At 43.3% G+C, this 16,157-nt stretch overlaps 1 protein-coding gene across 1 annotated transcript in view; it reads left to right on the top strand.

Annotated features, from left to right (window-relative positions):
• LOC141055968 (uncharacterized) overlaps positions 1-16,157 on the top strand; it is a 186,824-nt gene that overhangs the window by 80,392 nt on the left and 90,275 nt on the right. Inside the window, 1 exon segment of the mRNA XM_073552659.1 lies at positions 12,127-13,407. Coding sequence (XP_073408760.1) covers positions 12,127-13,407 — 1,281 coding nt within the window.

Below are 16,157 nucleotides of genomic sequence, written 5' to 3'. Positions count from 1 at the left end.
TCACATTTGAAGTCACTTTGAGGGGTCTATATGATAGAAAATACCCAAAAGTGACACCATTCTAAAAACTGCACGCCTCAAGGTGCTCAAAACCACATTCAAAAAGTTCATTAACCCTTAAAGTGCTTCACAGAAATTTTTGGAATGTTTAAAAAAAAAATAACATTTAACATTTTCTCACAAAAAATTTACTTCAGATCCATTTTGTTTTATTTTACCAAGGTTAACATGAGATAGTGGACCCCAAAAGTTATACAATTTGTCTTGAATACGTTGATACCACATATATGCAGGTAAACCACTGTTTGGGGGCATCGCAGAGCTCAGAAGGGAAGGAGCGCCGTTTGATTTTAAAATGCAAAATTGGCTGGACATGAGTTTGGACGCCATGTCGCGTTTGGAGAGCCCCTGATGTGACTAAACAGTGGTGACCCCTCACAAGTTACACCATTTTGAAAAGTAGACCCCCCCAAGGAACTTATCTAGATTTATGGTGAGCACTTTGAACCCCCAAGTGCTTCATAGAAGTTTATAATGTAGAGATGTAAAAATAAAAAATCATATTTTTTTCATAAAAATGATTTTTTCACCCCCATTTTATTTTCCCAAGGGTAACAGGAGAAATTGGTCCTCTGAAGTTGTTGTGCAATTTGTCCTGAGTACGCCCATACCCCATATGTGGGGGTAAACCACTGTTTGGGCGCATGGCAGAGCTCGGAAGGGAAGGAGAACCGTTTGACTTTTTCAACGCAAAATTGACTGGAATTGAGATCAGACGCCATGTCGTGTTTGGAGAGCCCCTGATGTGTCTAAACAGTGGAAACCTCTCAATTCTCACTCCAACCCTAACCGCAACATAACGATAACCCTAACCACAAACCTAACCCTAATCCTAACCCTAATGAGAAAATGGAAATAAATACATTTTTTTTTATTTTATTATTTTTCCCTAACTAAGGGGGTGATAACGGGGGGTTTGATTTACTATTTATAGCTGGTTTTTATGTTTGGCAGCTGTCAAAAGCTAAAAGATGCTTTTTATTGCAAAAAATAGTTTTTGCATCACCACATTTTGAGAGCTATAATTTTTCCATATTTTGGCCCACAGAGTCATGTGAGGTCTTGTTTTTTGACTTTTTATTGGTACCACTTTCGGGCACGTGACATTTTTTGATCGCTTTTTATTACGATTTTTGGGAGGCAGAATGAACAAAAAGCAGCAATTCATGAATTTCTTTTGGGGGGTGCGTTTACACCGTTCCACATGTGGTAAAATTGATAAAGCAGTTTTATTCTTCGGGTCAGTACGATTACAGCGATACGTCATTTTTATCATTTTTTTATGTTTTGACGCTTTTATACAATAAAAACTATTTTATATAAAAAATCATTTTTGCATCGCTTTATTCTGAGAGCTACAACTTTTCTATTTTTCTGGTGATGAAGCTGTATGGCGGCTCTTTTTTTTGCGAGACAAGATGATATTTTAGGCAGTATCATATATATTTATATCCGTCTTTTTGATCGCGTGTTATTCCACTTTTTTTTTGGCGGTATGATGATAAAGCATTTTCTGCCTTTTTTTACGGTATTTACAGAAGGGGTTAACTAGTGGGACAGTTTTATAGGTCGGGTTGTTACGGACGCGGCAATACTAAATATGTGTAGTTTTATTGTTTTTTTATTTACATAAAGAAATGTATTTATTGGAACAATGTTTTTTTTTTTTTCTTTATTTAGGAATTTAAAAAAATATATTTTTACACAGTATAATATATATTTCTTTTTACTTTTTTACATTGTCCCAGGGTGGGACATCATTGTATAAAGTCAGATCGCTCATCTGACACTTTACACAGCATTGTGTCAGATCAGCGATCTGACAGGCAGTGAAGGAGGCTTCTCAGGTCCTGCTCTCAGCAGGCACTGAAAAGCTATCTCCCTTCAGGACCCGGAAGGACCACACAGCCATTGGATCCGCGGGTCTGCAGGCAGGGAGAACCTCAGAACAATGCGATCACACCGCGTTGTTCTGAGGGAAGCACACAGGGAGCCCCCTCCCTGTTTGATGCTTCTCTATGCCACTGGGACCATGTTTGATCGCAGTGTTCCGGGGGCTAAAGTGCCGGGAGCGGTCCCTGCCGGGATCAGCCGCGCTCCCCCCATTAGCACAGCTGATCGCCTATGACGTACTATTCCATCCATTGGAATTAAGTCCCAGGTCACATGGACGGAATAGTAGGTCCAATGGCAGAGAGGGGTTAAAGCCGATTAACTTGAAACAGGATTGTGATAAACTACATAAAACACATTACACCTGTGCCATGATAAATCTTTAAACTGTGCGTGTTTGATGGCTGTAATATACATTTAAAGGGATTTTCTACTGTGATGCGGTGTTGTGACACCGGCACCCAATCAGCACTGGCGTCACTGTCAATACCTTCGGACAAACTGAACATGAAGAGGAAGACAGAACTGCAGCTCATCCCAGAGTTCCTCTTCATGTTCAGTTTGTCCGACAGTATTGACAGTGACGCCAGTGATGATTGGGCGCTGGGCATCCTTTGTCTTCCACCATATCATAGTCCTGGTGCAGCGAGTGCCAACACCGCTGGAACGGAGCCAGCATGGCAGGTGAGTATAAGCTTTATTATTTTATCGGGGACGTACATTTAGTTTAAGAAGTGCTTGTCCTAGTAATAGACAACCCCTTTAAGAAATACTATAGATATGCGCTAAATACACTAAATGACACTGATACATGAATTACTAAACGTCTATGTGTATAGCTGCGTAGAGTAAAGCACACGTATGTTTAAGGAGATGATCAAATCGATGATGAAGCCATACTGTGTCTTGGATTTATACTGTATTGGATGATGCAGAGTCAGCAGCGTTCCGGCCTGCTGCACTGATCCTAACACCTGCTTGTAATGTCACTACACTGCGGGCTCTCATCTGTTGCAAAAAGAGTGATATTATCCAACGCGTTCCTGAGGCTTCGGTATCCTTCGTCAAGGACTCTCTTATTTTTTGCAATAGAAGAGAGCCCACAGTGTAGTGAGATCACGCAGACATAGGGCGTTGGCTTTTTTATTTTCAAGCAGGTGGCAGGCTCAACGCCGCCGGCTGCTGACTCTGCATCATCCAACATAGTACAAATCCAGGACACGGTACGGCTTCATCATCGATTTGATCAAGTGTACATGTGCCCCAGACTACGCTACCCAGCTATACATGTAGACGTTCAGTAATTCATATATCGGTGTCATTTGTGTATGTAGCGCATATCTACTATATATATTTACTGCATTTCTACACGTTACGCAAGACTGCAAGCAGGTGCATCCGCATATGCAGCTTCATAACACTGACACACAGTGGTAGCGCCAGTGCATTCATCAAATTTACGTCCCTGTAATATACAGTTATTCACGCCTGCAGGAGATGTGTTGGCATTGCTCCAGCCCTGGTTTCATGGATTCACTCCACATCATAAATTACATTATGTTTTCAATCCTAAATAATTCAGATTACTGCACAATCTCTCCTGAAATGGGGGCGCTAATACTTTCTCTACTCTTCTGGTCAGGACTCAAAGTAGCCCCAATGGTCCACCATAAATGAGTGCAATTCTGGTTTAATGTTGTTGCGGATGTAACATTTTTTATTCTTTGTTGATTGGTTTACAGTTCTTTATTTTGTGTGATAGTTTCAGTGTGATGAGATTGGCTTGCCTCACTTATGTGAGTCTGTAACTTCCTGGTAGTCTTTAAAGGGGTTGTCCACTACTTTAACCCCCTGTTGTGAGTTCATTTTCCCCTTCATTACTGAGGCCCGAGGAACTCCCTCTTCTGGTAAAGAAAGGTAGTGAGCCTGATTGTCAAACACCTGAGGCTGATGATTGTGACTGGCTGAGTGGAGTTACGGACTGGATATAATGCTGCCGACGCCCTTCTGCCCTGCGGGTGATTTCTCTGTGGGATCCTTGGAGACCAGTCTGAATTCCTGCTCCTCCAAAGCTAAGTTTGCTGCTCGGCCTTTTGCTTTTGTGCTTTGACTTTGTTTTTGCTTTGTTTTTCTGGATTTCTGCCATTCCCTGCTGGGGTGTGCTGAATTCATTTAGCTCTGTCTTCTGAAAATACCTGAGTGCTGATTCAGTTTTTGAAGCCTAGCTGCTTCAGGGCCTTTTTGATATCAGCTGGTTGGCTTATGTCTTTGATAGGGTTTTGGCAGATTGCAGACAGCAGCCTTCCTGTCCTTTCCTATCTAGGTAGTTTTGGGGCCCCGTCTTTGCTCAGTCTATCTTTCTGTCTGTGTTAGTATTTTCATCTTGCTTCACCGTCATTATATGTTGGGGGCTGCCTATTGCTTTGGGGTCTGCTCTGGGGCAGTTTAGATTTCCCCTTTCTTTCTTTAGGCCTATGTATTTCTCCGGCTGTGATCGAGGGGTCTAGGGCATCGTAGGAACCCCCCACGGCTACTGCTAGTTGTGTTGATAGGTTCAGGGGTCTGCAATCTGATAGTTGCCAACTTCTCTGGTTTTCTGGACTTAGCTTGTATTTCTGCTTTTGCCTCCTACGGTGACTCATTCATAACAGAATCACCCGGCATACCGCAGATTCTAGGGTACTCAATAGCAGGAAAGAATTGTGTAAAAAAAAAAAAAGGGTGTATATTTTTTCCTCTATATCTCTAAGGCCGTAGGGGGAATTTTTTTTTCTCTCAATGGAGATAAAGCAATTGTCTGATCGTGTGGAGCAGCTCGCTGCGGAAGTGCGGGGAATTTCCGCCTACCTTGCTCATTCACATGCTGCTGAACCAAAGATTCCTACACCTGATGTATTTTTTGGGGATCGGTCTAAATTTTTGAATTTCAAAAATAATTGTAAATTATTTTTTGCCTTGAAGCCTAACTCGTCAGGGAGCTCCGCGCAGCAGGTCAAAATTGTCATCTCTTTGCTGCGTGGCGATCCCCAGGATTGGGCGTTTTCTTTGAAACCAGATGATCCTATTCTGACTAATGTGAACGCATTCTTTCAAGCTTTGGGGTTGTTGTATGACGAACCTAATGCCATTGATCAGGCTGAAAAGACCCTGCTGGCATTGAGCCAGGGTCGTGATTCTGTCAAAGATTCCGAAAGTGTGCAGTACTTACTACCTGGAATGATAATGCCTTGGCTGCTCTCTTTCGGAAGGGGTTGTCAGAAGCCGTAAAAGATACTATGGTGGGATTTCCTGTTCCCTCTGGTCTTGACGATTCTATGTCATTAGCCATTCAGGTTGATAGGCGTTTGCGCGAACGCAAAGCTGCACGAGAGGTGTTGCCACCTGTTAAACAAATGTCTGAACCTATGCAATGTGATAGAGTTTTTTCCAGAGAGCAGCGTCAGGAGTTCAGAAGGTGTAATAAGTTGTGTTTTTTCTGTGGCGATGCCTCTCATATTATTTCTGTCAGTCCCAAACGAGAGAAACGCTTTGCACACACGTTTTCTGTTGGTGGTGTTCAACCTAAGTTTCTTCTGGCTATTACTCTGATCTGCTCCCTGTCCACATTTTTCAACAAGGCGTTTGTGGATTCGGGAGCAGCCCTAAACTTAATGGACTTGGATTTTGCTAAACGTTGTGGATTTCCGATGACACCTCTGCAGACGCCTATCCCTTTGAGGGGAATTGATGCTACTCCTTTGGCTAAAAATAAACCCCAGTTTTGGACCCAGGTGGTAATGCGGGTCGCCCCAGACCATCAAGAAAATTGCAGATTTCTGGTGTTGCATAATCTGCATGATATTGTTGTTCTGGGGTTTCCCTGGTTACAGATTCATAATCCAGTTTTGGATTGGAAATCTGTGTCTGTGGTGAGTTGGGGTTGTCGTGTGCCTTTAGTGAGGCTCCGGTGTTTTCCACCTCTCCTCAGTCGCATGATGTTCCTGATTATTTGGCGGACTTTTATGATGTATTTAGTGAGAATGAGTCTGCGTCTCTGCCTCCTCATAGGAGTTATGACTGTGCAATTGAACTGAGCCCGGGGTGTAAATTTCCCAAGGGTCGGCTCTTCAATTTATCTGTACCCGAGCACGAGGCTATGCGATCCTATATTAAGGAGGCGTTGGAGAAGGGTCATATTAGACCATCCTCGTCACCCTTGGGTGCCGGTTTTTTTTTTGTAGCCAAAAAGGATGGATCATTAAGACCTTGTATTGATTATCGTGCCCTCAACAAAATTACTGTTAAATATCAGTATCCGTTACCCCTGATTTCTGATCTATTCTCCAGAGTTAAAGGTGCTTGCTGGTTTACCAAGCTTGACCTCAGGGGGGCGTATAATCTTATTCGCATTAAGCATGGGGATGAATGGAAGACGGCGTTTAATACTCCGGAGGGACATTTTGAGTACCTGGTGATGCCTTTTGGGCTCACTAATGCCCCTTCTGTCTTCCAGTGCTTCATGAACGATATTTTCCGAGATTTTGTCGATAAATTTTTGATTATCTATCTGGATGATATTTTGATCTTCTCCAAGGATTGGGATTCTCATGTGGAACATATTCGGACTGTGTTCCGGATCTTGAGGGAGAATTCCCTGTATGTCAAGGGATCTAAATGCCTTTTTGGAGTATAGAGGATTTCTTTTTTGGGATTTATTTTGTCCCCGTCAACTATTGAAATGGACCCGGCCAAGGTACAGGCCATTCACGATTGGGTTCAGCCCACTTCTTTGAAGGCCCTCCAGAAGTTTTTGGGTTTTGCTAATTTTTATCGGAAATTTATAGCAAAATTTTCTAGTATTGCCAAGCCATTGACTGATTTGACTAAAAAGGGTGCTGATGTGTTAAATTGGTCTCCGGAGGTTGTTTCTTCCTTTCAAGAGTTGAAGCGAAGATTCACCTCCGCCCCGGTTTTGCGGCAACCTGATGTCTCACTTCCATTCCAGGTAGAGGTGGATGCTTCTGAGATTGGTGCAGGAGCTGTTTTGTCCCAAAAGGATCCTGTAACATCTAAAATGAATCCCTGTGCTTTCTTTTCCCGAAAGTTCTCTCCATCTGAACGTAACTATGATGTGGGGAATAGGGAACTGTTGGCCATGAAATGGGCATTTGAGGAGTGGAGACATTGGTTGGAGGGAGCTAAGCATCAAGTCGTGGTCCTCACTGACCACAAGAATTTGATTTACCTAGAGTCGGCTAAGCGCTTGAACCCTAGACAGGCTAGGTGGGCGTTGTTTTTTACACGTTTTGATTTTGTGGTTTCTTTTCTTCCTGGAACAAAGAATGTCAAGGCAGACGCCCTCTCTAGGAGCTTCCTTGCTGATTCTCCTGTGGTGACCAAGCCTGCTACCATCTTAGGCGAAGGGGTAGTTCTTTCTGCCATCTCGCCCGATTTGAGACGTGCTCTGGAAGAGTTCCAGGAGGACAAACCTGAGCGTTGTCCCAGTGGAAAGTTGTATGTTGCTGACCAGTGGAAGAAGAGAGTGATGTCTGAAGTTCCTTGCTCTGCTTTGGCTGGTCATCCAGGTATTTTTGGTACTAGAGATCTGGTGAGTCGGTTTTTTTGGTGGCCCTCCTTGTCTCGTGATGTCAGGAATTTTGTGCAGTCCTGTGGGACGTGCTCCCGGTCTAAATCGTGTTCTCGCTCTAGTGGGTTGTTGATGCCTTTGCCTGTCCCCAAGAGGCCATGGACCCATATTTCAATGGATTTCATCTCTGATATGCCTGTCTCTCAGAGGATGACTGTTATTTGGGTGATTTGTGATAGGTTCTCTAAGATGGTTCATCTTGTACCACTCCCTAAGTTGCCATCTTCCTCTGAGTTGGTGCCCCTGTTTTTACAACAGGTGGTTCGTTTGCACGGGATTCCTGAGAACATTGTATCTGACAGAGGAGTGCAGTTTGTGTCTAGATTTTGGAGAACTTTCTGTTCCAGGCTGGGAATTCAGTTCTCCTTCTCCTCTGCTTTTCACCCTCAGACCAATGGGCAGACAGAGAGAACAAACCAGACCTTGGAGTCATATTTGAGATGTTTTATTTCTGCTGATCAGGATGATTGGGTTTCATTTTTGCCCTTGGCCGAATTTGCTTTGAATAATAGAGCTAGTTCTGCCACTTTGATGTCACCTTTTTTTTGTAACTTTGGGTTTCATCCTCGATTTTCTTCAGGGCAGGTGGAGCCCTCTGCCTGCCCAAGTGTTGACACTGTGGTGGAGAGAATGCACCAGATCTGTGACCAAGTGGTGGATAAGTTATCTCTCTCCCAGGAAAAGGCCCAGCGGTTTTCCAACCGACATAGGACCATTGGTCCCCAGTTTAAGGTTGGTGATATGGTGTGGTTATCATCAAAAAATATTGCTATGAAGGTGGCTTCTCCTAAGTTTAAGCCTAGATTTATTGGACCTTACAAGATTGTGGAGATTATTAATCCGGTCTCTTTTCGTTTGGCTCTTCCTGTCACATTTAAAATCCATAATGTGTTCCATAAATCTTTGTTGAAGAGGTTTGTTGAACCTGTTGTTCCGGGGGTGGCACCTCCAGACCCTGTATTGGTTGAAGGTAACATGGAGTATGAGGTAGAGAAAGTACTGGATTCCCGTCTGGCTAGACGGAGACTCCAGTATTTGGTTAAGTGGAAGGGTTATGGTCAGGAGGATAATTCCTGGGTCTCCGCCTCTGATATTCATGCCAAACGATTGGTGCGTGCCTTTCATCGGGCTCACCCTGATCGCCCTGGTGGCGTAGTTGAGGGTTCGGTGACCCCTCCTCAAGGGGGAGGTACTGTTGTGAGTTCATTTTCCCCTTCATTACTGAGGCCCGAGGAACTCCCTCTTCTGGTAAAGAAAGGTAGTGAGCCTGATTGTCAAACACCTGAGGCTGATGATTGTGACTGGCTGAGTGGAGTTACGGACTGGATATAATGCTGCCGACGCCCTTCTGCCCTGCGGGTGATTTCTCTGTGGGATCCTTGGAGACCAGTCTGAATTCCTACTCCTCCAAAGCTAAGTTTGCTGCTCGGCCTTTTGCTTTTGTGCTTTGACTTTGTTTTTGCTTTGTTTTTCTGGATTTCGGCCATTCCCTGCTGTGGTGTGCCGAATTCATTTAGCTCTGTCTTCTGAAAATACCTGAGTGCTGATTCAGTTTTTGAAGCCTAGCTGCTTCAGGGCCTTTTTGATATCAGCTGGTTGGCTTATGTCTTTGATAGGGTTTTGGCAGATTGCAGACAGCAGCCTTCCTGTCCTTTCCTATCTAGGTAGTTTTGGGGCCCCGTCTTTGCTCAGTCTATCTTTCTGTCTGTGTTAGTATTTTCATCTTGCTTCACCGTCATTATATGTTGGGGGCTGCCTATTGCTTTGGGGTCTGCTCTGGGGCAGTTTAGATTTCCCCTTTCTTTCTTTAGGCCTATGTATTTCTCCGGCTGTGATCGAGGGGTCTAGGGCATCGTAGGAACCCCCCACGGCTACTGCTAGTTGTGTTGATAGGTTCAGGGGTCTGCAATCTGATAGTTGCCAACTTCTCTGGTTTTCTGGACTTAGCTTGTATTTCTGCTTTTGCCTCCTACGGTGACTCATTCATAACACCCCCCCAATGTATCCCCCCGGGGCCCCTAGTGAATGTTGTAAATACCTCTTGTTGCCTATACTGCCTGTGAGCGGCACTATCGCTGACCGCTCACAGACAGCACGTGACCCCCGACTGCAGCCAGCTCTTGCCTCCGCTGACGTCCCGACAAGTGCTGGCTGCCAGGCTGTGGGCGGGGTTATCCCCCTATATAACATCCACCGCGCGCCCATTCATTGAGAAAGCACGCGGTGGATGCTGGGTGTGACGCGGGGGGTAACCCCGCCCACAACCCAGCAGCCACCGCGGGGACGCAGCGCTGAGTCACGCCTCACTTGTCGTGACTTCAGTGCTGGGTCACATGCTGCCTGTGAGCAGCCACGGATAGCACCGCTCACAGGCAGTATAGGCAACATAAGGTATTTACAAAATTCATTAGGGGCCACGTGGTGATACATTGGGGGATTAATTTAAAGTAGTTGACTACCCCTTTAAAGAAAGGTCTCCTCTTCCAAATGCTTGAGATTTAAAGATCCCCCAGCTCTGCATTATTATAAAAAGTTTTCTGTAAATGTCTAATATTTCTTCTTGAAACTCATCTGGCCCTTACGATAGTTTAGATTGCCCAGAGCCACCGAGCCCCATACTCTAATTAGCCCACAGAGAATTCACCACTAGTTATTCAATTTTTAGTGAAGATTGTTGAGTTATGCAATAATACATTTATTGAAATGATCAATCTTCAGTTTTCGACTACAGTAGTTAGTGTCCAAAATGCTCTGATTTAACCATTTCCCGCAGCCAGTTTTGTCTTCCTAATTGGACCCCATTTTTAAAATCTGACATGTGTCTCTTTATGTGGTGATAACTTTGAAATTTTTCACAAAGGATAATAGGAAACAAATTGACATTACAAATTGTTTTCCAACTTCTCTTGAATCTAACAATACCCTATATACGGTTATACACTACTGTCTGTGCACATGGCAGGGTTAAGAAGGGAAAGAGCTCCATTAAGACAAAATTTATTGGAGGCATTGTTTCTGGTCACCTGGCAGCTCAAAAAATAGTTACCATGAAGAGGCTTGGCACTATCTACTCCGGTTTCCAGATCCAAGGGATTGTCTTGCTCATCACCCTTTAACCCTTCTTACACAAAGACTCCTAGGCTTTGGTGGTGTGGTGCTTTCCAGTTGCCTGAAGCAGGGCGCAAATAACTTCAACTGGACAGCACACACACCCATAGTGCCTGACTGGATGGTACTACTGGTCCCAGGCAACCTAATCTTAGTGGCTGTACGGTGTCTGTGCCACCCAGAGCTTATGTTTCTAACGTCTCCTCCATCACCAGTGCTGCCTGCAGAATGAATAAGATGGCGCCTGGTGACAGATGCAGACGTCGCGAGAGCAACTCCCAGAGAAAATGGGGCGCACCATTTGTGGAAGTCCTAATATGCCAAAATGGCAGCAAACCAGAGGAGTAGAAATGCTCATAAAGTGACTTAATTTTGGAAATTATAACCCTTGGTGAATTAATCCATAGGAATAGTGACTATTTTGTCTCCACAGGCACTTTGCGGAAATTAGTTCGCAGTGGATGTTGGAGAGTGAAAATTACAAATATGCCATTTTATTGCCCAGCATATAGTGCCCAGATTGTGTTCCAGGAGACACACACATTGTAAACTAAGTGGGTTCTTCTCATTATAGTGATGCCAACTACATGGATGCTAAATGTGGTTTTGACACAATGCAAGACTCAGAAGAGAGGGGGAGATTTGACTTTGAAAGTGCGGATTTTGCTGGATTGGTTTATGGAAGCCATGTTGCTCTTCAAGAGTCTTTCAGCCACTAATAATGTGGACACCTGTTTTTCATCTGACAGATGATGGACCTGATTGGGGACTTGGTTTTTGTGAGATCAGAAGTTTTTATTTGCATAATTTACACCTACTTAAAATATTTATATATGAAAAAAGGAATAGGGAACAAGAAATGTCAACTCACCATTTGCAGTCTCTTTCCAAGAATGAGTTCCACGCACGGAGCCGCCTGGGCCTTGGCGTGCAAGTTCCAAAGAATGAAGAAAAAAGGTACTCCAGCTTAGAAAAACTTTGTCTTTAATGGAAAAAAATTCATAAAAACAGGCACAGTACGGACAACATATAGATCCCAGAGAGCTACCAACAGACGCGTTTTTCGACACTCCGGTCTTAATCATGGTAGGTAGCTCTCTGGGATCTATATGTTGTCTGTATTGTGCCTGTATTTATGAGTTTTTTCCAATAAAGACAAAGTTTTATATTTTTTTACGCTGGAGTACCTTTTTTATTCATATATAAAATTTTTGGTGTTTTTTTATTCCATATTTGGGAGGCATAATGAACAAACAGTTGAACCACGCTCAACTGGTTCATCCTCTTACTTTTTCTATTAGAATGTGAATTGTCATTGTCTTAATCAATGATTCAATATTTTTACATAACTTGCCATTTTACAGTCAGTTTAATTAAACATTTTCAAAAATGTAAAATTCAAGGATATTTTATTCAAAAATAATTGTTTTTTTTATTAGCAGATGACTGTACCAGGAGATCAGAGGGACAGCTGACATCTTCAATTTTTAAATCAGATGATCTCGAAATCCCACAGGATGCAACTGAAGTGAATGCTATTACTTCAGATATACCATCATCCCATCAAAAGAATGATCTCTCATCTGATCCTTTGAAACAGGTCCTTTCTTCTAAATTATTGCGGACTACTAAGGAAAACGAAAGTCACAAAATAAGCATTAAAAAACAATCTGCTCCTAAAGAAAATAAGTCATTTTCACATTTAGAATATGGAAATAGTTTTCCCCTCAAAAAGTCATTTCTTAAACATCAAAAAATTCACACAGCGGAGAAAAGATTTTCTTGTTCCAAGTGTGGGAAACATTTTAACCATAAATGTAATCTTGTTAAACACCAGAGAACCCACACAGGGGAGAAGCCTTTTTCTTGTTCAGAATGTGGAAAGTGTTTTAACCAGAAATCAGATTTGGTTAAGCACCAGAGAACCCATACAGGGGAGAAGCCTTTTTCCTGTTCAGAATGTGGGAAATATTTTAACCATAAATGTAATCTTGTTAGACACCAGAGAACTCACACAGGGGAGAAGCCTTTTTCCTGTTCAGAATGTGGGAAATGTTTTAACCAGAATTCAAGTTTTGTTAATCACCAGAGAACTCACACAGGGGAGAAGCCTTTTTCCTGTTCAGAATGCGGGAAATGTTTTAACCATAAATGTAATCTTATTAGACACCAGAGCACTCACACAGGGGAGAAGCGTTTTTCCTGTTCAGAATGTGGGAAATGTTTTAGCCAGAAATCCAATTTTGCTAATCACCAGAGAACTCACACAGGGGAGAAATCTTTTTGCTGTTCAGAATGTGGGATGTGTTTTAACCAGAAATCAAGTTTTGTTAATCATCAGAGAACCCACACAGGGGAGAAGCCTTTTTCTTGTTCAGAATGTGGGAAGCGTTTTAACCAAAAATCAGATTTGGTTAAGCACCAGAGAACCCACACAGGGGAGAAGCCTTTTTCCTGTTCAGAATGTGGGAAATATTTTAACCATAAATGTAATCTTGTTAGACACCAGAGAACTCACACAGGGGAGAAGCCTTTTTCCTGTTCAGAATGTGGGAAATGTTTTAACCAGAAATCAGACTTAGTTAAGCACCAGAGAACCCACACAGGGGAGAAGCCATTTTCCTGTTCAGAATGTGGGAAATATTTTAACCATAAAGGTAATCTTCTTAGTCACCAGCGAACTCACACAGTGGAGAAACCTTTTTTCTGTTCAGAATTTGGGAAGTAACATAGTAACATAGTTAGCAAGGCCGAAAAAAGACATTTGTCCATCTAGTTCAGCCTATACTCCGTCAGAATAAATCCCCAGATCTATGACCTTCTAAAGAACCTAATAACTGTAAGATACAATATTGTTATGCTCCAGTAAGCCATCCAGGCCTCTCTTGAACCCCTCAACTGAGTTCGCCATCACCATCTCCTCAGGTAAATAATTCCAGATTCTCACTGCCCTAACAGTAAAGAATCCTCTTCTATGTTGGTGGAAAAACCTCCTTCAGATGCAGAGACTGCCCCCTTGTGACCTTGGTAAAAACAGATCCTCAGAGAGATATTTGTATTGTCCCCTTATATACTTATACATGGTTATTAGATCTCCCCTCAGTCGTCTTTTTTCTAGACTAAATAATCCTAATTTTGCTAATCTCTCTGGGTATCGTAGTTCTCCCATCCCCTTTATTAATTTTGTTGCCCTCCTTTGTACCCGCTCTAGTTCCATTATATCCTTCCTGAGCACCGGTGCCCAAAACTGTACACAGTACTCTATGTGCGGTCTAACCAGGGATTTGTACAGAGGCAGTATAATGCTCTCATCATGTGTATCCAGACCTCTTTTAATGCACCCCATGATACTGTTTGCCTTGGCAGCCGCTGCCTGGCACTGGCTGCTCCAGGTAAGTTTAACATTAGCTAGAGCAGCCAGTGCCAGGCAGCGTTTTAACCGGAAACGCATCTGGATGACCACCAGTGAACTCACATGGGGAGAAGCCTTTATCATTTTCAGAATATGAGAATGTTTTGTGAATAAATCAAATCTTAGTCACCAGAGAACTCACATAGGGGAGAATGTATTTTCATGTTTAGAATGTGGGAAATGTTTTAACCAGAAATCAGATGTTGTTAGTCACAAAATAATTCACACCGAAGAGAAGCCTTTTTTATGTGATTAATGTGGAAAATGTTTTACATGGAAATTAACTCTTAATAAACATCAGAGCATTCACACAGGGGAGAAGGCTTTTCCATGTTCAGAATGTTGGAAATGTTTTAACCAATAATTGTATTTTCTAAAGTGGTTGTCCACTATTAAGGCAATCCCTTGTCATTCCTCATGTTTGGCTTTGTTAACCTCTTTCCCACCTTGAATGTATCTATACGTCCCTGTGATCTAGACCATTTTGACCTGGGACCTATGGATACGTCCTGGCGATTTTGTGCTCACATGGCCTGTGCGCGCGATCAATGCCGTGAGTCATCTGATTCTGACACCCGACACTCAGTGCAAGGAGCGGTCCCGCACCACTCCCGGGACTTTAGTCCCCTAAGTGATGTGATCGAACTCGATCACCACATTTCGGGAGCAGGCAGAGGGAAGACATCCTCTCTGCCCTTGGAGCGATGACCCTGCAACGTCATTGCAGGGTTCCGATCATTGCCATGGTGATTCAATGTTGTCACGACGACATCTGGGTGACCAAAGCTAGCAAAGTTGCTTGATCGTGCAGTCATGAACCATTTTTTGATCTGCAGCAGATCTGGTCCCCAGATTAAAACTTTTTTCCTTTCAGGCCATCTGAGGTTAATGTAAGTTTTTTCCTCCGGTGGCTTGCTGGTGTAATTATATTGCTGCTGGGTTTGCTGATGCCTGTAGTGACCACTCCCACCTTCGTTTAAAAGGTCACATGATGCATCACCTCACGTGATACAGGTCCTTTCTGGATACCGACCAAGCAGAAGCAGCTCTCTCGTGTTCAGCCAAGTCTGGTGTATTGGAGTCCTGTTGCTGTGCTATCTGTGCTGTGGAGTTTGCAGCGGTGCAGATAAGCTGTGCTGTGTTTTCGTTACCTCATCCCTTTTGTGTTTGTTCCTCTCCCCTTGTGTTTCTTAACTATAGTGGCTAGGCTAGCGTCCTATGCCGGCCAATACACTAGCGAGGGCAGTTTAAGGTGACAGTCTTCTATCCTGTCGGCTCCTGCATTCATTTTACAGAAGCAGACAAATGAATTACTGGCTATTCTTCTATGTATCTCTGTATGAAATACAAAGACATATACATATATATATATATATATATATATATATATATATATATACATACACACTGCTCAAAAAAATAAAGGGAACACTTAAGCAAGAGACTATAACTCCAAGTGAATCAAACTTGTGTGAAATCAAACTGACAACTTAGGATGCAACACTGATTGACAATCAGTTTCACATGCTGTTGTGCAAATGGAACAGTCAACTAATGGAAATTATTGGCAATTGTCAAGACACCCTCAATAAAGGAGTGGTTCTGCAGGTGGGGACCATAGATCACATCTCAGTGCCAATGCTTTCTGGCTGATGTTTTGGTCACTTTTGAATGTTGGTTGTGCTTTCACACTCGTGGTAGCATGTGGCTCAGGTAGTGCAGCTCATCCAGGATGGCACATCAATGCGAGCTGTGACAAGAAGATTTGCTGTGTCTGTCAGCGTAGTGTCCAGAGGCAGGCCAGTACACCAAGAGACATGGAAGGGGCCGTAGGAGGGCAACAACCCAGCAGCAGGACCTCTATCTCTGCCTTTGTGCAAGGAGGAACAGGAGGAGCCCTGCAAATGACCTCCAGCAGGCCACAAATGTGCATGTGTCTGCACAAACGGTTAGAAACCGACTCCATGAGGATGGTCTGAGGGCCCGACGTCCACAGATGGGGGTTTTGCTCACAGCCCAACACCGTGCAGGACGCTTGGCATTTGCCACAGAACACCA

The sequence above is a fragment of the Dendrobates tinctorius genome, unplaced genomic scaffold, assembly GCF_039654945.1.
Source record: "Dendrobates tinctorius isolate UK_male_01 unplaced genomic scaffold, ASM3965494v1 ptg000192l, whole genome shotgun sequence".
In the NCBI taxonomy this organism is placed as follows: domain Eukaryota; kingdom Metazoa; phylum Chordata; class Amphibia; order Anura; family Dendrobatidae; genus Dendrobates; species Dendrobates tinctorius.
This window is presented reverse-complemented; position numbering and strand designations above follow the sequence as displayed.